General features: G+C 39.3%; 1 protein-coding gene across 1 annotated transcript in view; it reads right to left on the bottom strand.

Moving 5' to 3' along the window:
- Positions 1–12750: 12750 nt before the first annotated feature.
- TRPC4 (transient receptor potential cation channel subfamily C member 4) overlaps positions 12751–26913 on the bottom strand; it is a 176835-nt gene continuing 162672 nt past the window's right edge. The window contains exons 9-12 of the mRNA XM_068142478.1: positions 25961–26155; positions 17372–17413; positions 15501–15590; positions 12751–13514 (exon numbers count right to left, since the gene is read on the bottom strand). Coding sequence (XP_067998579.1) covers positions 12801–13514; positions 15501–15590; positions 17372–17413; positions 25961–26155 — 1041 coding nt within the window. The 3' untranslated portion in view covers positions 12751–12800. The remainder of the gene's footprint in view (positions 13515–15500; positions 15591–17371; positions 17414–25960; positions 26156–26913) is intronic.

The following is a 26913-nucleotide window of genomic DNA, read 5'->3' as shown; positions in this document are numbered from 1 at the left end:
ATTCCTGTATTGTGAACACATCTAAGATTGTCAGACGTTCTGAAAGGTTTCTTTATTTACCTTAATACTACCTGGGGTCTGTGCATTCTCTGCAAAAGGTCTGAAAATTCAATAGGAGGCTTTCAGTACTGAAATTATTAAAACAAGAAAGGATTTGTTCTTGATAAACATTGAGTAAGGCATCACAGACTAATGAGTAATTAAAAAAAAAATAAAATTAAAGGAGCAAAAGCCAATCACCAAAATCTCTTCATAGCTTTGTTTTTCCAAAGGCAACATCAAGCTAGCAATATGATGCTGCACACAGACCTCTTCCTATGTCACAGAACATTAAATATCAATATCTTGATTTATATTTTTATTTTAAGGCAGAAAAAAAAGGACAAGTGGGGAATAATTTAAGCCACCTCTTACCTTTTTTTTTTCACTAAGGCATTCAAATGAATGCTCAGCATCTGATGTGTTCCCAGGGATTTAGTGTGTGGGGTTGGGACACTTCCAGAAATACTTGTGGGTTCAAGTTCCTGTGGAGGTGCTGCTGACAAAGTCACAGCATCTACTCAGTGGCTGCCTTGCTTTGCAAAGGAAGAACACTCTGCAGCTTTGGCTGAGGTGCAGCTTCAAATTAATCATGCAAAGGGGTACAAACTCTTGGCAAGCCAAGCCTTTTCCCAGCTAGATCTGGGTTATGCTTAGCCTTTCATACCTTGATAATAAGAAAACTCAACTAGTCAGGGAGAAGATCTAACTACTTGCTGCTGCTGCTACCATGCTAAAGTTCCATCAGAGACACTATATTGTAGCTGGGACAGAAGCCAAATCCACCAGACTGTCATATTAATAAGCATATTTCTTAGACTCTCTTCTTAGACTTGTTCTGCTTTACAAATATCAGGGTGATTTTGGCTTGGGTTTTGAATGTTTGTTTTTTGGTTGGTTGGTTTTGCATGTGTTTTTTTCTTTTACAAGCAGAAATGGAGAAGTCATTCAGGGTGCTTAGCTGGGGTCTGAGACTTCTGGCCTTCTTTTACATATATATTTCACCTTAGAGTGAAAGATTTCTGGTTACAATTACACACATGTGGTGGGACAGCTCAAGTCCTTTTTAAGAAAGATAGGTCAACAAAATGAGGTGGTGGAGTTGCTCTTTTCATGAGAGAGAAAGTAGAATGTACTGAGGTCTTCCCAGGGTTGGATGAGTGAGTTGAGGGTTTGTGGGTGTCATTTAAGAGGCAAGCTAGCATGGTGATACTGTTGTGTATGTCTATCACAGGCCACCTTATCAGGATGGGGAAGTTAATGAGGCCTTCTACAGGCGGCTGGTAGCCTCGCAATTATAAGCCTTAGTTCTCAGGGTGAATTTTAACTACCCAACTATTTGCTGGAAAGCCTACTCAGCCAGCCATTCACAGTCCAGGAGATTCCTCCAGTGCACTTAGAGTAACTTCTTGATGCAAATGGTGGATGAGCCAACTAAGAAGCTTTCAAAACCCACCTGGATGCATTCCTGCTCTAGGTGGTCCTGCTGTAGCAGGGGTGTTGGATTAGTTGACCTTTCGAGGTCTCTTCCAACCCCTAACATACTGTGATTTCTCCAGGCTGCCTAAGATCCCTGAGATATGGGTAATCTTTTTGTAGACATGCCTCTGCAAAAAAGCAAGAATTGGAACCTGTTCTGAGCTGAATGTCCTTTAAAATAGGTCTACCAATATTTTGGAAAGAGGACCAGTCATCACCTTGGAGCCTAAGCCAGCATATTTGAATTTCAGTATTTAGTTGACAAGACCATAGTGCAATAAAAAAAAAATAAATGTTACTTTCTCCTCCTCTGTCTTTTTATTCAAGAACCTCTGTGAAAAGAGTTGGTTTGGGCACTAGCAAGTATGCTTGAATATTAAAAATATATGCTTGTTCACTGCCTTGATGATAAATAGAAAACACATCCTAAACATGTCTGTCATTTACTGGAAAAATACAAAGATCAGAAGGTCATGATTAGCAAACAAAACATGATTAAGAACAGAAAATACACTACTGAAATACATGATATTCCCAGGAAGGATAGAGCATTTCTGGGAAAGAGCTGAAAGAGAAAACTTTGTTTCATAGCCAATAAACAAAGTACGAAACTAAACCAAAACAACAACAAAGAGAGTATCTTATTTAATTCATTACCAAAAAAAAAAGTATTAAAAAGGATTAAAGAGGAAAAAATATCAGTTAGTAGATTTTCCTGCAAATGGTCAGAAACCTTTAGACATGTTAATTTCCTCTTTCCATTAACTGAAATGGTTCTGTCTGAAAGCATCAGTATGAACCTCAGATAGGGAGTCATAAAACACAAAATAGGCCCCAAGCTCAAAATTAGAATGATGAAATGTAATCCTAAATCCTTATTGCTTGCAATTATTAAAAAATGGATGTATGAGCAAGTGTATTAGATTAGATGTCTTAACCAAGCTGTATTGGAGGTAAATTCCATCTGCAATTTCAACAGGATAGGTTTTCCTTCTCTCTCTTCTTATGATTTTAGAGTACTCTTTAACATTTGTAGTCTTTGTTTAATGCATCGTGATCCAAAGTCAGATGAAAAACGGTCATGTAGTATGATGACCCTGTGACACAAAAGTGTTCTTTGGTGTTCTTTCTCATGCTTAATACTAATAAATGATTAAAGGAAGTAGTTTCAGGTCACATAACACATGACATGAAGAATAGATTAGTCAGACTGAAAGACTGGCTGAGTGCTTTTATGATATATGAAGAGCAAATATAGTAGCTCAGAAACTGTGTGTGACTTAATGACTTAACTGAGTGAACATTGAGGACCGAGAAGAGGAAAAAAAAGACCAGGAGATGTAAAAACAGGGAAAAGAATGATGGAAGAGGAAGAGATACTGAAGGACTGAATTTGGAAGTATAGAGAATCAATAACAAATACAGATAGAAACAGAAGGGGAAACTATTTATAATACTAGAGAGGAGCCTGGAAAAGGAAGAATGAAAGTGAACTTAGAGGTATTTGTACTGTTCATCTATGTCATTTATGGATTGAATTTATTTCTAAGAACCATTAGCTGAATGATTTTGTGTGATTTATGAAGCAGGTGCTGAGGGCATGACTTAGCATGCTGTGTTTTCCTCATAAATTCTGTTCACTACAGTCAGATGGCGTGGGAACAGAGATGTAGCCCTCCTGGTTTATACCATGCTGGGGTTCAGCTGCAGCAGCTGCAAGTATAAATATCTCCAACAGGCTGCAGTCTCGAACTGTAGATGTAGCAAAAACACATCATCATATTTTTGTAGTTTATTTCTGAAGATCTCAGCACATTCATTATCTTAAACAGATGAAGAGAGACGATCTGTTTCATCTTGCTCCGAAATGTACCTATCTCACTATTTAATGGGATAGTGACTTTTGTCTAAAGCAAATAAAGTCTTTCTTCCAAATGTGTTGGGTTTTTTTCCCCTTCAAAATGGAAAAGAAACAGGCTAGAGAGAAAAATAAGCAAAATATAAAACCTGAAATGTTACTTCTAGTTTGAAGAATTGCTTTGTCACTGTCAGGGGATAACATGTAAGTCAATGTTATTACACTTTCTTAACACTGATGACAGTGTCACAGAAGATCGCTTTAAAAATGTCAGGTGAGACCTCAGAATTTCATTAATATGAAAACTTTGAATGAGATTTTGATACTGCCTTTATGAAAAATTTATTTCCTGTGGAAATTGTGCTCTTCATAGTTTCATATAAAAACTTTTGCATTTTGAAATAACAACAGCCAGTTCCAGATTTATAATTATTTTCACTTGGTCTTTTCATCGCGTACTTATCTTGACCATGCTGGATAAATCTTGGCTCAGTATCATACATCTGGTTCTCTCTTCATCAGCTTCAGGGTGTGAGCATGTGGGAATACTTCAGGTTTCAGAGGTTATTTGTGTTCAGCAGAAATAGAAAACAAATAAACAAACATGTAGCTCCCCAAATTAAGTACTTTTTCCCCTCTGCACATGGTCCTTAATGAATAAGCTTTTTCGGTATTCCTATCTCTGGGGAAATTTGGGCCAAATTTGGGGTTGAGTATGACTTTCTAAAAGTCTGGGTGTTTAGACTGATGTTTTGGGTGGGCCTGTTTTAGACAGAAGTCTGTTGATGAAATACTGAAACATGGATTATTCTCTGGTTTTCCAGCATAAATTGTTTTATTTCTGGTTCTTGTATTGATTTGGTTATTCTCTAGACATGACTGTTAAATAGAGATAAATAATACTCAATGGGACTCTCTTCTGAAATAAAAATGTCATTTTAGATTCTCAAAATGACAGAGCATATTTCTTTGAGGCTGAAATTGTGATTCTTCTTCCATGTGGATGTTATTTAATATTAGAGCCACGTAATTTAAGGACTGTAAATTCATTTGGAAAATGGTCAAACAGTTTTTTGTCTTGGGAAGTTACAATTCTGTAAAAAAATATTCAGTAGAATAGTGACAGGTTGGACTTAATGATCTTTGAGGTCTCTTCCAACCTTGGTGATTCTGTGATTCTGTGAGTCCTCAGATGCGGTCTCTCTTAATGGTCTCCTGATTGACAGTCTCTCAGTTAAGGAAATTCTTATTACAGTATCACAGTATCACAGTATCACCAAGGTTGGAAGAGACCTCAAAGATCATCAAGTCCAACCTGTCACCACAGACCTCATGACTAGAACATGGCATCAAGTGCCATGTCCAATCCCCTCTTGAACACCTCCAGGGACGGTGACTCCACCACCTCCCTGGGCAGCCCATTCCAATGATGAATTACTCTCTCGGTGAAGAACTTTCTCTGAATACAAAGTCTGGGTATCTTGCAGAGCAAACCAAGGAAGAAATGTATAATTTCAAAAATGGATGCTGAAAAATCAAAACCTTGTATTTTACTTAATAAAAGTGAAGGGAGCTAATGATGCTAATAAGGACTGCACTCAGTCTAATTTGTTTTTCAAAAGCATCCCTTTCAGTATTCATTTTTCTAGTTAATTCTTTTTCTTGGAGTGGACTAATATTCAGTTAAATTAGTCATGGAGAAATATTATTTCCATGCTTTAGCAGCTGGATCTGGGTACTCATGTTTTTGATATGGAAGAATGATATTGCTCAGTCTCACATGCAATTCATCCAAACAAAACTATTTCTAGCACTCCCTGGTAAACCATCCTGTAACCCCTACGGACAAAAGGTTATACTCCAGATAATGCAACATACGCTATTGTACTGTTGGGTCACACTGTCTATTTTGAGAAACATGTTGTGGAAAACTTTGGGGAAGAAACACGTTCTCTATAAAAGCAAACTGTAACATAAGGAAGACAAGAAGCAGAAAAAGGAATAAAAATTATTGCAGAAATAAGCATCTATGGAGCAATTTATGACTTTCTCGGAATACAGTATCACAGTATCACAGTATCACTTAGGTTGGAAAGGACCTCGAGGATCATCGAGTCCAACCTATCAACACAGACCCCATGACTAGACCATGGCACCAAGTGCCACGTCCAATCTCCCCTTGAACGCCTCCAGGGTCGATGACTCAACCACCTCCCTGGGCAACCCGTTCCAATGCCGAATGACTCGCTCGGTGAAGAATTTCCTCCTCACCTCGAGTCTGAACCTCCCCTGGCGCAGCTTGAGACTGTGTCCCCTTGTTCTGGTGCTGGTTGCCTGAGAGAAGAGGCCAACCCCCTCCTGGCTACAACCACCTTTCAGGTAGTTGTAGAGGGCAATGAGGTCACCCCTGAGCCTCCTCTTCTCCAGGCTAAACAATCCCAACTCCCTCAGCCTCTCCTCATAGGGCTTGTGTTCAAGGCCTCTCACCAGCCTTGTTGCCCTTCTCTGGACACGCTCAAGTGTTTCAATGTCCTTCTTAAACTGAGGAGCCCAGAACTGGACACAGTACTCAAGGTGCGGCCTAACCAGAGCAGAGTACAGGGGCACTATGACCTCCCTGCTCCTGCTGGCCACACTATTCCTAATGCAGGCCAGTATGCTATTGGCCCTCCTGGCCACCTGGGCACACTGCTGGCTCATATTCAGGTGGCTGTCGATCAGCACACCAATCGTATGAATACTTACACTGCATTTATTCTAGGACATATTTGACACTGTCAGAAATTGGTGATGTACTCATCTCCCATCTTGTAAATTGCATGTTTTTTTTTTAATACTAAAAGCATTATTGGTAATGAGCATGAGTGATTTTGCAGTTACTTTTCTCACTTGGTCACATTCAGGAAGCAGACTATGCTGTCCATCAAATTTATGAAAAGTTAACTCAGTGCTTGTAGATGTTCTTAGACTACTAATCATAGTAAGAAAAAGCATGAATATGTGAAATCTGAAAAATCTGTGCATTTTTATTTATTTGGGGTTTGGGAGGGTTTTTCTGGTTTGTTTTGTTTGTTTATTTTTAAAAAAAAAGATGAATGGAGTGGAGTTTTGGGTGCTTTGAAGGTTTTTTATTGTAGGAGAAAAAAACTCTTTTCACTACCTTGCTAAGCTGAAATGCATGGAATTTTTTTTTTTACTAACCATGGGCACTGATTGCCTGTTTAAACTTTGATGGAATAATTTCATCATGACTGAGAGGGGATCTCGCCAATGGGTACAAATATCTGAGAGGTGGGTGTAAAGTAAAGGGGTACAGGCTCTTTTCAGTGGTGCACAGTAGTAAGACAAGAAACAATGGTTACAAGCTTGAACATAGAAGATTTCACCTCAACATGAGGAAAAACTTCTTTACAGTCAGGGTGATGGAGCACTGGAACAGGCTGCCCAGAGGGGTTGTGGAGTCTCCTTCACTGGAGACTTTCAAAACCCACCTGGGTACATTCCTGTGTGGACTACCCTAAGTGATCCGTCTTTGGCAGGGGGTTGGACCCAATGATCTCTGGAGGTTCCTTCCAACCTCTAATATGCTGTGACACTGTGATGCTGTGATGATACTGTGAACACCTAATGTTGTGTAGCAGTTGACTGTAATGATGACAGTCAATGAAGGAGAACTGAAATTTTCAGTTAAAAAAACCCCAAAACCATGACTGATTTAGACTACCATGAAAGAAACCCATACTGAAAGGAAAAGAGTGCAGTCAGAAGAGCAAATATTTACAGAGAAAAGCTTTTAAAGTTAAAAGATAATGACTGTCCAAAAGGTATAGATGTAAACATTTGAAATTATGCATGGCTATAAATGTTTCATAACTATATCTGACAATAACAGAGGATTTTATTGGATTAGGAAGATAATTAGGTGATGGAGGGACCTGTGACAAAATCAAAGTATATTATCTGACTCAGTTCTCTTATAGTCCTATATTCATGAAAGGCTGCAACTCTTTTTAGTCGTTTTAATGTTAAAGAGGAGCCATCTCTGCTCCCTTCTTTTACAATTATACAAATAAGGCAGCTTCTTAAGTACTAAATTGGTGGTTAGCAAACTTGATTTGATGTAGTTCAGTGAGTTCAATTCCTTTTGCTATCTGGAGGGTTCAAATTCATTCTTAATGTAGCAATTTATTTTGGAGCATGTCCAACTACTTCACCATAAACTGTCTCAAAGGATCTCTAATCTGCTCATGCTGCAGCAAATATATGGTCCACAATTAAAGCTTCAGCTAGGCAAAGAGTTGAAACACAGAGAAAGAGATTTTTAGTTTAGAGATTAGAATACTTGTGCTGGAAGACAGCTGCCACCAAGGACAATTTGCTGGTATTATTGAATGCTTGCCCAACACGGAAAACAGACAAAATTTAGAGCAGGGATTAGAACTGAGGAGGTCCACTTCCTAAAGGTAAATACGTAGGATTGTTATTACTACATTTATATTTATTACTACTATGATCACTACTATTACTGCTATTACTACTACTACTACTATTACTGCTGTAATCAATACCTCTGTATTTACAATTACCAATGCTATGGGCTTTCTGAGGTTGCTCTACTCACTAAAGGTGGTGGTTTCTCTTAAGAGACTTTAAAATGAAGATGGATTTTGTCATTGTCCAAATCATACCTCTGTATTCCCGTATGAAAACTTGATACCCAGTGTTTTTGAACCCTATTCAAAAGTTCATTATCTCATCGCAGTCCTTAAGCATGATCCTCTTCTCTTTCATGCTACTTCCCAGAATCTGATTAAATATTAATCTGAGGTTTAGAGAAGAAATGGGGTGTTACATCCTGCAATAAATGCATAGTGGAATTTGAGACTGATATATAATAATTTATTTGTGTCTTTTGTCTACACGTTATTCCTGTGAGGAAGCTACGCAAAAATTCTCCTCCTGAAATACTGTTAGGGAAGACGTTCTTGTTTGAAATGTTACATTAATAACATTTTGGTATCCAAATACCAGAAATTTCTGCACTTTTTATGCTCTCAGCAATTATAGTTATAATGAAGATGGAACCATACACTAATTACAGAAAAACTCAGAAAAGTTGTAGCAGTTCTCATTAACCCCTGCCCTATCAAAAAACCAGAACAACAGAAAAAACCCAACTGCTATGTGCTAAGTGCATCATATAAACATTAAGTGTGGGGTGTTTGGCTCAAATGTTTCAAAGTGTAATGGTCCTAATTTGCGAACCAAGCAAACAAGATTAAAAACAGCTGTAGAGCCATAACTCTCTTCCAAGAGGCTTTCTCTCTGATGGATACCACATACACATAGTGAAGTGACCTGTAGCCATCTCACACAGCCCTGCAGTCTGAACCCTCTGATACATATGTTGCATGCAGTCCTTGCACCACTGACCTTTATTAGAATAAACCAAACCAGGTTGGAAGAGACCTTTAAGATCATCGTGTCCAACCCATCAACCAATCCAACCCACCCAAACAGCTAACCCATGGCACCAAGCACCCTGTCAAGTCTCCTTCTGAATACCTTCAATGATGGCGACTCCACCACCTCCCCGGGCAACCCATTCCATAGCACAATCACTCTTTCTGTATAGAACTTCTTCCTAACATCCAACCTGAACCTCCCCTGGCGCAGCCTGAGACTGTGTCCTCTTGTTCTGGTACTGGCTGCCTGGAAGAAGGGACCATCATCAGCCTGTCTACAACCTCCCTTCAGGTAGTTGTAGAGAGTGATAAGGTCACCCCTGAGTCTCCTCTTCTCCAGGCTGAGCAACCCCAGCTCCCTCAGCCTCTCCTCATAGGGCTTGTGTTCCAAACCCCTCACCAACTTTGTTGCTCTTCTCTGGACTCGTTCCAGCAAGTCAACATCCTTCCTAAACTGAGGGGCCCAGAACTGGACACAGTACTCGAGGTGTGAACACCTATGACTATGACTATGAACACCTATGACTATGACTATATGAAGACCTATGACTATGAATCCATGTGTACCTGGGGAGTGTGGAAGTCAAACCAGCCTTGATAAAGATAGCCACTACCCAGTCTGTTTTGATTCAGACCTAGTGTGCTTTGGAGGACTGGGTTTCAAGAATTCAGGTTAGCTACTGCCCAGGTATGACAGACTAGTAAAGTCCTGCCCTGCTCTCAGCACTCTGTTTCTCTAGGAGCTGATTAAAATAAAAAGGCCAGTCAGCTTTAGTCCAGTAAAACAACAAAAACAACCAAAACCCCCCAAAACCAACCAACCAGAAAACCCCCAATTAAAACTATCAGCTTACAAAAATGTTTCCTTAGCATTCTAAACAACCTCCTATTGGGTTGGGATTACACCCAGTTGTATTTAGATAATTTCCTAACTCCTCAAAATATTTCAGGATTTTGAATTCTGTTTCAAGAGACTATCCTTCAATGGGGGTTTATGTATTTTTACAATTTTTTTTTTGGTGCTATTCCTATATTGATGATAATGGAGGCTGCAGGCAGGCACCTTTAATTTTTCTTAAGGGGAAAGTATGCTCATCTTTGCAAGGCTTAAGAAGGCCTCTGCTGTAGTGTTGAAGACCTTTCTGTGCACCTCTAAATCCATCTTGGCACATATGCCTTCTTGGAGGCATCCAACAAGAAGGTTTGGGGTGTTTTTTTGGCTTTCTGCAAAGCAATGAAAATCCACTATCATTTCAAATTCGGGTATATTTTGGACTCTTATCTGTTTTCACAGTATGTGGTACTTTTTTGCTATTAAATTTAAATGGAACAGGACCACATCCTTATCAGTGTCAGGCTTTAATATCTAAGAATCACATAAAAATAGAGCAAATGTTGATTTGAAGTATGCTTTATTTAACAGACCTTCATTTCCATCCTTAATTGTAAAGGAAAGAAAAAGGACAACGAAAGACTGACCACCTATTGCTATGCAATACAATGTCATGGCCCTACGCCCAGGTATCTTGCTCACCTGTGCTGTCTTTACTGTTCTGCTTTTATCTACTCCGAGGTTTGGATTAACTCCCAGTACAGTGATGTCACTATGTGACAGCATGACTGATGTTTCAGGTACACTGTTCTGTGTTTTTGCCCTGTGGGGAACTTCATGCACAGGAGAAACAGGCTCTTATGATGGCAGAATAATATACAGAGCTCTTAGACCTGTGTAGGGAAGTTCTGGTAATGGTGCTGGTAGTGTTATAAATAACCTGCCCAGGCACATTGTGTTTGGAACGAAAACATGTTGCTGAAATGCACTGAAAGCTCTTTGAGCAAGGACTCTTTGTTTGGAATTTGACTACTGAAGGGATAATAATCTTAAAACTGCAAGGTGGTACAAGCCACAATGAAGAATGAGAAAGTGAAATCAGTGATGGAGGAGGACTGTTAACCAGGATATAGAGAACTTTGTGACAATATCTGACACATTGGCATTGTGTGATTCTTCTCACAAATGTTACAGTAGAAAAGAGAACTTTTTAAAAGAGTTGGCCAAATAAAAGTTATATGAAAGTATTCCAGCATTATTATTAATTTCTGTTTATGCCTGTAATAATTCAGGTGTTTTACAGACAGAAAAGCTACAGACCCTGCCCCAAGGAGCTCACAATCTAAAGCAGACAAGGAGAAAGACATGAATGAGAGGGGTTCCACAGAGAAGACAAGAAGCCAAGAAGAAAATCAACCATATTGTAGCGATCAAATGTGGTTTGAATGCAATTTTTGCAAAGATATATAAACTGTTTTCCGTTTTTGCTTCAGATAATTCTCTCCCAGGTGCCATGGCACAGATAGATGCTTAGGAAAGAGGTTTTAAGTATGGGAGCTCAGAAAGAATAGTGCATGGGTAAAGAAGAGCTGGAAAACTCACCTAAAAACATGGAGAGGAGAGGTTTTTGTCGGGATTTTCAAAACTCAATTCAGTACCTGGATAGTTTTGATCCAGAATGGTATGGCTTTAGGTCAAATCCTATGAGATGGGAGTTACATATGATGAATTTTGTTTGGAAGGTAAGTGTACCCTATACATCTGGATGTTCCTTAATATAGGCTAACACAAATGATAAAATCCATCACGGCAGGCAGGGCTAGAGACGTAAAGAATGAAATGATCACACTGATGTATGATATTCACATGTTTACAAGGAAAGAGAAGAAGAGTGTAGAGTTTGAGGATGGCCACTCTTAAGTCAATTGCAAAGCTACATTTTTAATAATGTAGGACACCAGTCATTGATTAAAAAGAGACAGACTGTTTAATTTTAAAAATACTGGTTTTGACTGAGACAATAAGTCACTCATCAGTTATGAAAAATACTGTTAGATTTTTCTTTACACATTTATATGTCTAAGTATTTTTTTTATAAAACCTCCAACCAGGTTCCCCCAAACTCTGAAATGGTCAAAGAAACTCTCTTAAGGCTTGCCTTTAAAAACATCTCAACAAATTGTCACATTTCCCAGAGTACTCAGGGGATCATTGTTTGTCCGTTTATTCCTGAAGTATCTTTCTCTCAGCAAATACAAGTATATTGTGAAGGCAAAAAGCTAATAAGCAGTTGAATATTAAAGTGCATAGGTTGTCCATGTTTGGAAAAATAGATGGTTGAAAAAGCAGTAGCTGTTGTGATTATGGATTTCCAGGGAGTAATCCAACATCGGTTTTAGCAAGTCACAGGTATTTCTTTTACTAGAAGAACATCTTTACAGTCTTCAAATCCTGCAAATGCATTTCCAACAACGGTATCAGGATGATGATAATCCTCTTGCTGGGAGGGAGAAGCTGCAATTAAATAATCTTTCATAATTTACAGGTATCATATTCCTTCAATAAATAAAAGAATATACTTTATATTTTGATTCTGTATAGCCTTTGAAACAAACCAAGTTTCTCACAATTTAAATAAATGATTCTAATAGCTTGACATGAGTTATGCTGACAGGAGCTTCTTATGATTATTATGGTGCCCAGAATCTTTTAAGAACCTACAAAGTTAAATAAAGGCTTACGAGTCTCTTAAGCTACTTTTTATTTGCATAGAAAAATATTTATCGTAGGAGTCAACTATCGTATGAGAGAAATTGCATTTGTTGTAATTGAAAAAGATAGCTAAAAAGTTTCTGTGGGTTATTGCAACAGTACAAGATGCTTCCATTTATTAAAAAAATGTAAAACAAATCGTGAAAGCTAAAGCAGGCTACAAAACAGAAAGTCCCTGTATTATCTTTCTCTTGACTACTATGTTACAAGATCGTGTGCCACAGTTGAGTACTGTAAAGTGTAATTCTGCATTTGCTAATGCAATTCTTAAAACATTCCCCACCCGCCCACCCACCCACCCACCTCAAGCACTATGCAAAATATATATATTTGTAAATGCTTCCTCCTGTAAGCATCACAACCTTGTTATCACGTAATCTCCCTGATCAATTGTTTCCTGTTTCCCATCACAGTCAATACTGAAGTCCAACACCTTGTCCAGCTGATCCTGCGGTGTGGCTGGTTCTGAGTTCTGTAACTCCATTTTCTCCATTTCTGAAGCACAAATACTTCCTTCTTCCTGTGAATCCAATGAGTTGTCATTACTCTGTGAGTCAGCTAACACACGTTTTTCATCAGGACTTTGGATGTTTAATTCACAGTTCATGGTCAGCTCTCCCTCTTCCAGTTCAGCAGTTTTCTCACATTGCTCTGCCTGTTGACGGGAAACTTCTTCAGAAACGGTGTATATTTTATTTAGATTCTGCTCCACAGAGTTTGTTTTTGATCGTCTGTGAAACAACCCAAAATTCTTTATGTCTGTTACAAAATTCACACGCTTTTGTTTCTCCTTAGTGGACTCTGACACCATCATTGCTGAGCCATTGCTCATGTTGTGTGTTTCAGAGGCAATAGTGGCTGTTCTTGGGTGTATCATCGTTGTTATGTCAAAAAGGCTGAAGGCCTTTTTCTTTCCTTTCTTGTTCCCTTCACTCTCACTATTTTCTTCATTATCTGACAGAGAGGCAGAGTCTTTGTTCGAATTTGCAGACTGCAAATTTGACAGCTTGCTTCCTTTTAACAAACCCAGGACTTCAAAACGAAAGCTGGAAATATCTTGCTTTAACTCCTAAAGAGTAGAAAGGAAGATACAATGTCAGAACAAGAAAACTAATATGATTTTTCCTATTGTAATTAAAAATAGAAAAAAAATTAGGCTTATGCTGGGGATGAGTAGTAAAACTCAACATCTGGATTATAGCTGGCATCTTCAAGATGCTTCACAGACTAATGGATCTTCCAGGTGAGACAGAAAAACAATCAGCAATTTGTTAGAAGAAACTTCAGAGCAAATATTCCTTAGCCTAGACTCCTCACTGACAGTAGTGGAGGAAGGATCATGAACAACTTGAAGACCTGCATCAAATCTGCTAGACAGTATTATCCCTCCATAATAACAGCATTTTGATCAGTTCTTAACACCATCCTTTACACACACATGCATGGACACATGCAGGCACAAGGCATACACATGTGCATGTTTCCCTGTGAGTAGCAGTGCAGGTAGGACTTCATGCAGTTCCACTAAGTGTTCAGCCACTAGCAGCTAATTCTGAGCTTATCACTGCAGGATGTTTCAATGCCAGTGTAACCTCTCCCTCTTAAAGGCCTGTCTAAGGAGAAGACACATTTCCTTCAGGAGGTCCCTACTTTGTCTTCATTTTCTCTAAAGAGATAATCATAGGGAGCAGGACCCAGAACTTGGCCTTGTTGAACCTCATACCACTGGTCTCAGCCCATTGATCCAGCCTGTCCAGATCTCTCTATAGAGCCTTCCTAACCTGAACTACATCACCATTCCTGCCCAACTTGATGTGGTCTGCAACCTTACTAAGGGTGCACTCAATCCCCTTGTCCGGATCACTGATAAAGATATTAAAGAGGACTGGCCCAAATAATGAGCCCTGGGGAACACCACTTGTGACTGGCAACCAAGTGGATGTACCTTCATTGACCATCACACACTAAGCCTAGCCATCCAACCAGTTTTTTAGTCAGTGAAGAGTACACCAACCTAAGCCATGAACAGCCAATTTCTCAAGGGGAATGCTGTGGGAAATTGTTGTAAAGGTTTTACTAATGTCCAGGTAAACAACATCCAGAACCTTTCCCTCCTTCACTAAGCAGGTCACCTTGTCATAGGAGGAGATCAGGTTAGTCAAGCAGGACATGTCTTTCATAAAACCCATTCTGACTGGGATGATCACGTGATTGTCCTGTACATGCCATTGTCATGGCACTCAAGATGATCTGAATAAAGCAATAATTAAGCAATTAGCTCAGGCTCTGGCTGTACCTCCTGCACGTGTAAGCTGAGATGCATAATATGATTTTGAATGTTTGGAGTTTGAGGTGCCAAGAGTAACAAAAATGCTTGATGCTAGAAATAAACAGTGATGGGTGTAAACATTGTGATACATAGGGCTGTATTCCCCTCATCTGTCTAAGATTTTAATATTTGTCTGTTTATTTAAGTTTTCTATCTTGTAAGCCATGTAAAAGATATTCTGTATACAGATAAATGCACAACAGTACTCTATAACAACAGTTCTGTTTCCTAAGGTGGTGAAAGTCTCAAGCTGCACCAGGGGAAGTTTAGGCTCGAGGTGAGGAGAAAGTTCTTCACCGAGAGAGTCATTAGTCATTAGAATGGGCTGCCCAGGGAGGTGGTGGAGTCACCATCCCTGGAGGTGTTCAAGAGGAGATTGGACGTGGCACTTGGTGCCACAGTCTAGTCATGAGGTCTGTGGTGACAGGTTGGACTCGATGATCCTCAAGGTCTCTTCCAACCTTAGTGATACTGTGAAACTATTTGCATCTTGCTTTTGCTAATATGTTGTTATACACACTTAACCACTTTGATGTCCTCTTACATGGGCACAATTCTAAATAGCTGGTGAAAGTAATTATTGCTCCAGCCAGAGAGAGGAGACTTGGATTTAAATGTGCTGTCTCTGTGTGGTCCATCAGGACACTGACACTGCTCTAGTGAGTGAGTTATATACTACCTGAAGCAACTGAGGACTGAGAGATAAGCATATACATACATACATACCTTAAAATTTTCTTCTGTCAGTCCCTCCTCAGTTTTGGCATCTCTTATCATTGCTGCAACATATCTCTTAACCAGATTTCTCATAACTTCCTGAAAGTATAAAATATTGTATTAGCTTTCTTGATATTAGTTACTAAACCACAGTCACTGCACCTGCTTGGACTTCGTTGTGCGTTAGGAATATGACAAAAATCATACAAACCTTTGATCTTGTTGAAAATTTGTTCTGCTTTTAATGGAAGGGGCTGAGACGAGTTATCCTGTGAAGGGCTGTATTAAGTTGACCACAGGTATGCCAGGAACATGCAGTCTGACAATAAGCAATTGTTGATGCCTCAGGAGGCATGGTTGTGTAATGTGATTTCCAGCTATACTCTCCCAAGCCTCCTGTGATGTGAGATTCAGAGATATTCTGAATCTGAAATGACAGTTCGAGGTTTAATGGGATGTGACAGATTTCCCTGTGTGTTTTAGACTCATGTAAACTTCCAGCATTCACAAATCCTCTGCCAACGAATTCCACAGTATAGCTGGAATAAGATTCCATTTGGAGTTTTGTTTATTTTTATCCTACTCTCTGATAGTTTCACCTGTTGCCTTCTATTTCTGAGTCCTAAAATTATTTAGGTTGGAAAAGGTGCCTGGAGGCTGGCCCATCCAGCTTTGCACCACGGGTAAGGTGAAGATGCAGCAGTCTCCCTGAGCTACCTTCACTGGAACCATGAATTCCCTTACAGAATTTCTCTTCCCATAATTTGTGTCCACTGACTTTCATTTTTTTTCTGTGCACCTCTGAGAAAAATCTGGCTGCTTCTTTTCTCTAACCACCCACTATGTTATTGAAGACAGCAATTAGATTCCCCCCTTAACATACTCCAGGTTGAAATATGAGCTTCTGTTATGTCAGCACTCCAAACATCTTGGTGGATTGCCTCCAATTTGTTAACATCTCTGTTGTAGTGGGGGGCCCAAGACAGGACTCGCTGTTCCAGATAGATTCTTACAAAAGTGTGGGCTGCAGGAGAACAATCACTTCCCTCAAAGTGTTGTCTACTGCCTTGCTAGTGCAGTACATGTCTAGCATTTGGTTTGTGGATAGATGGCAAACAGCTGCTGGGTGTTCACCTTCCCTATGATTTTATAGATCCCTGTTGTATTTCCCATAGCTGCCTCTTCTTCAGATTGGAGAACTCCTAGTTTAACTAGTCATCTCCCGTAAGGAATCGATATGTACCGAACCTACAAGTGTACAGCTCCCATCTTGTTTAACATGCAGCCCTTTTAACACAACAAAAATAGAAAATAAATCTGAAAATTATTTATTATGCTACAATATTCTCAGAAAATCAGAGGCTGAAATCAGAAGGATGGAGAAGAAGAACAGCTTACAGGATATACTGGCAGAGGGGTTATTAAAGGGCAGGAAGCTGTCTATGGGGGACCAATGTCAGAGAGATGGAGAGAAGATTCTGATGAAGCTTGCCTGTGAGCTGCACATATGATCCTGATGAATTCCATCAGGGAGGTTCCTGATGAATTCCATCAGGGAGGTGGGGCTCTGTGTTTGCTTTTTTAAAGCAATCCATATTGCAGTGGGCAAAATACTGGTGACTTTTTTTTTATATATTATTACTTTAGGAATATCCTTTTTCAAGCCAAAGGTAAACAACCCTGCTTCTCAAATGCTATTGTTTGAACAACAAAAATGCTATGCTCATTTGCTAAGGATGAAATAAGTAGGCATATTTATTTCCTATTTTTATTTTTGTCTTTGCTTTCTCACAAAATTCTTCCTGGTGTTTTTTTGTTTCTCCCTTCACTGAGACCTTTTGGAGGATTTGATTACTCAGAAAATAAACAATGGCCTGTACCTGATATTGATGGTGTCTTCTCAGGTTGTCAGCTGCACGCCTCTGAAAAACAGAAAACATCAACAAAAAATTATTCCCTGTCCGACAATGAAAAACTCAGAGCATAGCAAAACAGCAGCTCTGTGCAAAATGTGCTATCTAGCAAGCTGGGAGACATGGTTCAAAGTCTGCTGAAAAATGACAGTGTTGAAGCAAAGCCTGTCATTAGCTTCACAGAAGGGATAATGTTTTTATTGGGAATGCAAGTGGATTTTCTACATTTTCACCAATGTGTTGCTATTCCAGCACTGGCATGGATGCAGTGGGGGCAGCCAGGTTTCTGCTTGCAGAGCCTCAAAGCAGCTGACCTGAGACGAAAGGGGAACACTGTAATCATGTCACTCATTTGCACAGCATATTTTACTGAGTTGAGAAAAGCTTGACACAAGCATAGTGTTAGCAAGACACTTGCCATGGGACCTAATGTCTCATTAAAGACAGAGATGACCAAAACTTGCACTATAAAACCATATCAGAGAAAAAGTTTTCTGCTCAGGTCCCTATTACAAACACTTAATTTCAAAGAATTATCAAAGAAAGAAAGTTAACTTGCAGTACAAAGCCTAGTGCTGATAAACAGGGAGAGCAAGAGGGATATTCCTCTGAAGAGGAAGAGAAAACGTGTGGTAGGATGAAAGTATAGTGCAGGTTTCAGGCAAGTTTTGTATTACATTATACTGCCCTTTGTAATAGCTGTCCAGAAGACTGGTGGGGGGAGGGCATGGATTACTTAGTCCTTGAATAACTGTTGTCCTCAATAACATACTGAGTCACATCTCCCTATTCTCTACCTTAATCATCCCTGTCTGGTGAAAGACAAATTTGACTTGCATTCTTATATCTGCTGCTGGTAAGAAAAGAAGGTGTCTGAGCACTGATTGTATTTCTACCAAACAGAACACTTACAGCATCTTAAAATAGGATAAAAGGACATCCAAGGGACTTGTTAAAATTGGCCTCAGTTGCATAATGAGGCAGGCACAGTAAGGTTATTTTTTTCATCATCTTTTACTTGAATCTGATCAGTAATTGATGATTACCACGTTCCCTGTACTCATAATCATTTTACATTTCAGAGTTCATTTCTTGTTTAGTAATTAATTTGAGGGATGAAGGAGCTGTGTGGTGGGGCTTGGCAAAAAAAACTTACAGAAAAGAAAATCATTATTTCCTAATTGTTCTGAACAGTCACTGTGGAGTAAATAAGCATCTTCAGCATTTTTCCAGGTCGTTTTTCATGCAAAGAGAAGATGAAAATTCCTTGTGTTTAAGGGTGGAGGGACAAGCAAGCCTGCCTACTGCTGGGGTCAGAGGGGGCAAGGCTGTTGTGTGAAGGTTGATACCCTCCTCTTTTGAGAATTTCTTCCTTCCCTCCCCACTTTTTCTCAGTTGACCACATGGTGGGGATGTTTTGCTCCTGCTGAGAGCACTAAGGGAATCCATGGCTCTCAGAACAGGATCTGACTCACAAGTAAAGGTAAAAACACTTGAAAGTGTAATTGAAATGCACTTTGGGTAAAGCAAATAGCCCCTAGAAATAAAATGCATGTTGATTCTTGTCTTGCAGAATACCTTCTGCAGTTATTTGTCTGATGGCCTTGTGTTTACAGTAAAATGTGAAATAAATGAACAATTCTCATTATTGCTAGAGGCTGGGGGATGAGGTGATAGAAAGCAGCCCTGAAGAAGACTTGGGAGTTCCAGTGGGTGAGGTGCTGGACATGAGCCAACAGTGTGTGTTTGCAGCCCAGAAGGGAAATCACATCCTGGCCTGCATCAAAACAAGTGTGGCCAGCAGATCCAGAGAGGTGGTTCTGCCACTTTACTCTGCTCTCATGAAACTTCACTTTGAGTACTGCATCCAGCTCCTGTGCCCTTGACATAAGAAGGACATGGACCTAATGGAGCAGAGGAGGACCACAATAATTATCATGGGGCTGGAACACCTCTCCTATGAGGACAGACTGAGAGAACTAGGGTTATTGAGCCTGGAGAATAGAAGGCTCCTGGAAGACCTAATAACAACCTTTCAGTACCTGAATGGGGCCTTCAAGAAGGCTAGAAAGGGACTATTTGGTGATAGGCCTTGTGGTGATAGGATGAGGAGCAATGGCTTGAAATTAGAGCAGAAGTAGACGGTTGGATGTTAGGAGGAAATTCTTTACCACAGGGGTAGTAGAATACTGGAACAGGTTGCCCAGGGGGGTAATTGAGGCTCCATCCTTGGAGATATTAAAGGTAAGGCTTGATGGGGCTCTGGGCAACCTGATCTAATGGAGGATATCCATGCTTACTGCAGGAGGGGTGGACTGGATGACCTTTGGACACCCCTTCCAACACAAACCATTCTGTGATTCTATGATTTAATTTTGTGTCCATACAAAGAAATAGCTAAATCCAGGTTTATCACTTTATGCAACTGATTCTGAAACTTTCAGAGTTTCAATATGATGTCAACAAGTGCCATTTGAGATGACTATCCAAAACAAAACAAAACAAACAAGGGAGTAGTAATGTATTCACAACAGTTCTACAGCACTTCACATTTTTTTTTCAATCCATACCTCTGAGTAGCTGAAAAAAAATGCATTTAAGGGTGTTTTCACATACAGATATGTATGCAGTGTGCAGGGAATTAGGCTTACAGATAACCTACCAAAGTTATTATCCCCATCAGTTGTCTACTGTTTAAACATTCAGATTCAGTCTCTAGTTCATAATCACCTGTGGTAGTTAATGTTGGGGGGGGAAATTTCAACCCACCACATTATCTTTTGATTTCTGCTGAAAGCAGAATGAATCTGCTTAAACACACCTGAAATTCAAGCTATTCACTGCAAATAAAAAGACATTGATGTTCACATCGTCCTTATTTAGTTCTCAGCTGATCTGGTTTTCTCCAGCCGGTCGTGGTCTAATTTGTGGTTGTTCAAAATTCTTTCCAAGTAACTGCTGTGCTATGTGCATAATGAAGTGTTGAAAAGGATGGCTGACAAAGGGATAAAAGTTAAACCTGGCTAAAAATACTAGTAGGGGAAGAAACACTTTTATGAAGACAATATTGTGTGAGATCATGAATTTAAAAGGGATATTTTTATCACTGTCTAAAGAGGGTACTAATTTCCTTTAGCAAGCTTTAATAGTAGTTTTACTAGTAATGATAATTACTTTGATTTTCCTGCTTATGCCATGCTTAGCAATTTGCATTGCTTGAAGAAAATCCCTTTAAACAGTCCAAAATTTCAATAACACTGAATTACTTACTTTGAAGTGTTTTGTCAAAATTGTATCTTTTATGAAGCAGGAATTCTAATTTAATGTTTGCATTTGATTTCAAGCTGCCTACTGATGAAGGTCCATAAAATGAAAAGATTGTCTTGAATTATGGGACATACTGCTTATCTTGAAAGAAGAATCCTATAAAAAGGGTAAGGACTTATCTGTGCTGACAAAGAGATTTACCCAAGAGATGGTCCTTGGCTATTCAACAAACACTCCACATTACTGATTTCCATTCCAGGTCAAAGGTATTATTTCTTTGCTTTTAAATAACACACATTACAAAGAAAATATAAAACACTTCTATTGACTTAGTAGCAGCATCATTTTCCACTTGAAGAACAAACAGGAGAAGAGGAAAGGATATTTTCCCTGAGGAATGACAATAATCGTCATGTAGGTTGCTTGGAAAAATGGCATAAAAATCTGTATAGCTAGAAAAGAGGTAACTGTTTATCTAAACATCAGTTGCACAAAAGAAATCAATTACTGCAGACATCACTGACAATCCTTTCCCATTCCTGCTCTGAAATACTTAAAATTGTAGGCAAAACATTGTTTTGGTGACTGATCAGATATAAAGTAGAATGCAATCTGAGGAAAACAGTACAATTTATTCCAATGGGATTCGGGTTTCTTTTATTACATCTCTTCCATTTTTAAATAGTGATGGACTTCCAGAGAGCAAAAAAGGAGTAGCCTTGGGACACCCAAAAGCCTTGAGCAGGTAGGAAAACTTCAGCCTAATCAAGAGAATTACGTTATTCATTTGGCTTTTGCAAAGGTCAGCTAACAAAGGTAACAGAATGGCTACCTGTATCAAACAGCAAACACAGTTATTTCAGAGTTTTAAGTGTACTTTGTGATAATAGCTAAAGACAATGCTGCATACCAGGGATATGTCAAAACAAAAGGAAACAACTTTGTGCTGAAATCTGGAAGGTAGAAGACCTCTAATTAATAGAAGAGTTGAAGTGCTAGGAAATCACATGTAAGCACCTTTGGCCTTCCTTCAGCTGCAGTTGAGGCTAGAGAAGCTGCCATCAGCATGGCTGGGCGGTGTGCTGCTTTGGAGAAAGAATGTGTGAAAAAGCTTCCCTCCTCCACCCACTGATTCAGCTGTCCCAGTGCAAAATAAAAGATGTCAGAGCCACAAAACTGCCTTTAAAAGACCTCTTTTCAGAGGCACTTCACCTCCCTGCAGACCTTGTTCTTTACCATGATAGCTTTGTTATAAGCAGCAGCGATGCTGGTCCTTCAAAGCAACCATGCCAGACATTTCTACTGACATTTTTCTACTTCATGAAGACAGATAAATCTTTTCACTAGCAACTCCTCTGTAAACCATCCTGACCCTGAACCACTTCATTATGTGCTCTCCCTGCATATGATGAATTTTCAAGTGTACTCATATCTATATTTTTACAGTGGGCTGTTGGTGGCACATTTAATGAATCCTTGAATCCTTCATTGCTCATTATTCTTGGCTTTTAGGCACTAAAGTTTCCTATGTAGATAGCACACCTGATCCTTGAAAAATACTGACTTTAACAAGCCAGATCCATTGTGTCTATCATCTGTTTCATATCCTGTAGCACTGACACAGTATTTGGATGCACAATATTGCTTTTCCTACTGAAAAACACTGCAGTACACCACCACTGATTAGAGTTTTCTACTAGGAAAGTTGGCACTTAGAGGTTTCAGAGCAAAACATTTTGAAATCTGAGCTCTGCCTTACAGACAACACAGCATTCATATATCCATATATCCAATATAATAAAATGAGCCTGAAAATTAGTTTATAGTGTTTCCCCCCCTCCCAGTACTGGTCATAGGGGAGGAATCAGAATTCATAACATAGCTCTCAGTGAAAAGAAGTAGGTTCTAATAACAAATGCTATCCTGTAACTCTGAGGCCAGAGTTATTCCAGGGAAGATTCTGGTGACCCGGAGTCAGAGAGCTGTTGCCTGAGATCCCTACACAAAAGGCAGAGAAAAATCTTCATTTAATTTCTACATTTAATTTGTGATGGAGTAAGTTGGTACAGTTGAAAAAGTTCTGGGAACCCAAGGCTGAGCTGTGGATGATGGGAATAAGTTTTTCAAAGCCAGAAAGCAGCATATTCTCTGAGGACAAACTGTGAAGCCACCATGGCATTCCCAGTTTTCACTGATGACCTCTTGAGGAAAACCCAGTTAACAGCACCTGGTTTACATCTGCTCAAACTGTGTGGAGACCTGACTGCTGGAGTGAATAATGGCTCTCACATGCATATGGGTATGGACAAGCTTTCCTAATGTGGAAGTCAGAATGCACAGTGCATACCCCCATCTTAATCCCTTTTTGGAGCTTCGATGCACAACTGAGCCTAGAAATTAAAAATGTTTGAAATTCAGATAGCCTTACTCTGGCTTCTGTTAAAGATGAGGGACTTGGTAACTTTATGAGATGTCCAGATGTGTGGATTAAATCTGCCTGGTCAGCTAGAGCCACTCACTTTCTCCAGGCAGTTAGAAATCTTGTTGCCAGGATGGCTTTTCTGGTGAACCCTCTGTGCTCACGGACTGGGATTGCCATATTGTCTCACAAAACCATACTTAAAAGAAATATTATACAGAAAAATAATAAAAAATGTCCTACATTTCTCCCTCACCTATGTCCCCCACTCCCAAAAAGTTCAGTAATTAGTAGTTGACATTTAGTTATAAGGAAGTTCAGGTTCTCTTCTGTCCTCCCAAGAGAACTCCTTCTGGAGGTCTTAATGATTTTGAGGTGAAAATCTCTCCTGTCAGAGCTGTTCTACTTGGGGTCAATAGCTAAATATCCACTGGAGAACAGAAATGAATCTGAGTGTTCCTTAGCTCAAGGTATTTGTTATCTGCAAGTAATTGGCACCTGACCATTCTGACTCCAAATGGAAATTCTGTCTTGAAGTTGAAAAGTCTTTCCCAGCAAAAGCCTTTTTTTTGGAAACTGGTATACATCTATGAGACAGTTTTGGGTCTAAGGGTTTTTCTATTTGTTAAATTAATAAAACAGAAAATCATATCTGGGAAAATTCCCAACCAACTCTGCACAGTCCCCCTGCCCTGTGACCCTTTGCTGTACCAGTTTTCCAAAACCAAGCTGCTAATTCCTAGAAGGTGATGTTTATGCACCCCTGCAGGAGGCAGCCTTGGGAACCAGGGAGTGCTATTTCTGAAACTCCTTTCTCACCTTGCCATTTAGCACAAGGTTGAGAGCATCCTATGTCTTTTTTTATTATTTCACAGAGCCAGGAATGAACTTAGTCCCAGAGCTGCAGCTTGAAAGAGAGAGGACAAAAACCTCTAAACTTCTTATCCTGAACATAAAGACTGACAGAAAATAGCGTCATGAAGAGATTGCTGGGATGTATAAGGATATTTTGGATCTGTCACTGTCAAACAGTGTCATGTGTTAACCAACCCTAGATCTTCAGCTGCTTTACACTGGCATCACTCCATTAACTCAGTATCACTGTATCAGTTTCCACTAGCTAATCATCTCCACCAAATGTTTAACAAATGCCTAGAAGCATTGCCCACTCTCCCCCACACACAAACACATCACTCTCTTGATTTTCTCTTTCTAACAAAACCTCACAGTTTTTCCTCCTCTTGCTCTCTGCATTTACTTCTTTCCTTTCTAGGTTACACAGCGATGGTTTACTCTTGAAATTCTTTGTCATTCATGCTAGTTTATGCCTTTTATTTTTATTTCTAGCGGAATCACTGTTTGTCTGTTTGTCACTGTTTTTTTTTTAAATCAAGTTTTCTTGTGCTTCTTTCTCATACACTATTACTAGTTTGTTTCAATTTTATCTGCATTCTTATAAGATTCCTGTTCTGGCTATTTCTTTCCTATCTACAAGTACAGCAGTTAAGCAAAGCATATTTTAATTTCACAGTGAAGATACTGGCCAACAAGATCAAGATACTTCAATAAATTTGATTAGAGTATTTCAACAAAGAGGAAAAAATCCATTCACCAGCTTAGGAGTTGTGAATTAGTTTTCTGTATATTACATTACATTGTATTACATTATATTTATTATATTCTTTTCCTCTGTCATAGAATCACAGAATTAACTGGGTTGGCAGGAACCCTCAATGGTCATCTTGTGCAACCACCCTGAAATGGGCAGGGACATCTTTAACTAGATCAGGTTGCTCAGGGCTCCATCAAGTTTGACCTTGTATATCCCCAGGGATGGGGCCTCTACCACCCCTCTGGCCAACTTGTTCCAGCATTTCAGTACCTTAATTGAAAAGAATTCCCTCTTAATGTCCAGTCTAAATGCCCTGCTCTAGTTTAAAACCATTGCCCCTCATCCTGTCACTACATGCCCTTGTAACCAATCCCTTCCCTGCTTCCTTGTAGGTCCCCTTCAGATACTGAAATGCTGCCACATGTTCTCTCTGGCACATCTCTGGGCTGAACAACCCTAAATCTCTCAGCCTGTCTTCATAGGAGAGTTGCTCCAGCCCACTGATCATCTTCACTCCAGTCTATGTCCTTCCTGTATTGAGGACCCCAGTGTTAGACACAGTACTCTGGGTGAAGTCTCATCAGAGTAGAGCAGAGTAGCAGAATCCTCTCTTGATATGCTGGCTTCCTTTAATGCAGCCCAGAATACAGTTTGCCTTCTGGGCTGCAAGTGCACATTGCTGGCTCATATCTGGTTTCTTGGTCACCACATATCTGTACATCCCTGTGAACTTTTTCCTCCAAGTATATCTGGTGTTTCAACTGAATGACAGGATATGGCAGGAGAATATGCAGGTAAAACCCTATCCTCATCATTCATTTTTCAAGAAACTGAGAAGAAATACAAAGAAAAAAATAGATAGCTCAGCAAAGAATTATACCATACCCTCCAGCTTCATTGAAATGAGTGAAAGTTTGCTACCAGTGTCAAAAGCACAAGGACTATAACTCTTTCTTCTTCCCCTTACCTACAAGACATCCTTGTACTCTTAATGCTTTGCTATCTGAGTTTCTAACAGATTTGAAAATACTTATTTTTGCCAAATCTCTGTTACAGAGAAAGTACCATTATCCAAATTTCACCCACAATAGGGTTTTTGGTTGGTTTTTTTTTTCTCTGTATTGGAATTGTAGTCTAATTACCAAGGCAGTGACTTGCTCTCTCTATGGCAAATGCAGAAAAAATAACTAGAGAGATTTACTTGTCGGTGGATTAGGTTGTTGCCTGGACTACAGGCAGAGTAAAACACAAGACTTACCCCTATTGTTCCAAAACTTTCAGGCTTTCTTCTTATTTTTTTCTTGCAAAGGTGTCTCCATAACCATCTGATCAAATACCACAGAGACTTTGGGCTTGGTATGACATTAAAAGGAGTGGGCAGAGTTCCTCCTTCTTCAAAATAACTCATCCAGAGTTTTGTTCGAGCAAACTTCCACTCAATGTCTGCATGATCCTGCAGACAAGAAACAACCCCAGGAAAAATGTTGCTGTAATCAAGGAGGTGAAACATTTGGAAACCTAAAACTAGAGCAACCCTGAAATACTAATGAATTTTCTTATTGAAATGCTAGGATCTTCTTTTAACAGAAGGTCTTTAACACAAAGCAAAGTTAAGATGCTTTATTTCAGTAAAGAGATGATAGAAACGCACAATATATCTCCACTTTCAACCTTCCTTTCTTTCTTTGCTACAGGCTTTTAAATAATTAAGTGTGTCTCAAACAACAATGGATAATTACAAGCAGGAAAAAAAGCTACATTTCTGACAGAGATGTTTTGTTATAAAAGCAACTCATTATTATTCCACATAGATCACTCTAATTACTCTGCTGTGTAGCGGCTTCTGTAAATCTCGTGCACCCTCAGAAACTGTTAGTCCCAGAAACTCACAAATAGGTTACCCAAGAAATTATAAGGCTACTTAAAAGTGTTGAGTCAAGTATAGTTTTTTTTATTCCCCTTCCTACTTCAGAATTATATATTTGGAATAGGTTGTGGGGTGGTTTGACTTTGGTGGGTTTTGGCTTTTTTGGTTGTTGGTGGTTTGTTTGTTTGTTTGTTGTTGTTGTTTGTTTCTTTTAATTTTATTGGTTTCTACACAATGCTGTATAATTTTGATATGTTTGAAAAGAAAAATTAAACTAAAGTCCATGGAAAGATTGCTAATCTTAGCACCTGAAACAAGAAGTTGAAATAACTAATATTATATTT

Source organism: Melanerpes formicivorus, unplaced genomic scaffold (genome assembly GCF_026170545.1).
Source record: "Melanerpes formicivorus ecotype bairdi unplaced genomic scaffold, bMelFor1.0.p_v2 SCAF_1, whole genome shotgun sequence".
Lineage (NCBI taxonomy): Eukaryota > Metazoa > Chordata > Aves > Piciformes > Picidae > Melanerpes > Melanerpes formicivorus.
This window is presented reverse-complemented; position numbering and strand designations above follow the sequence as displayed.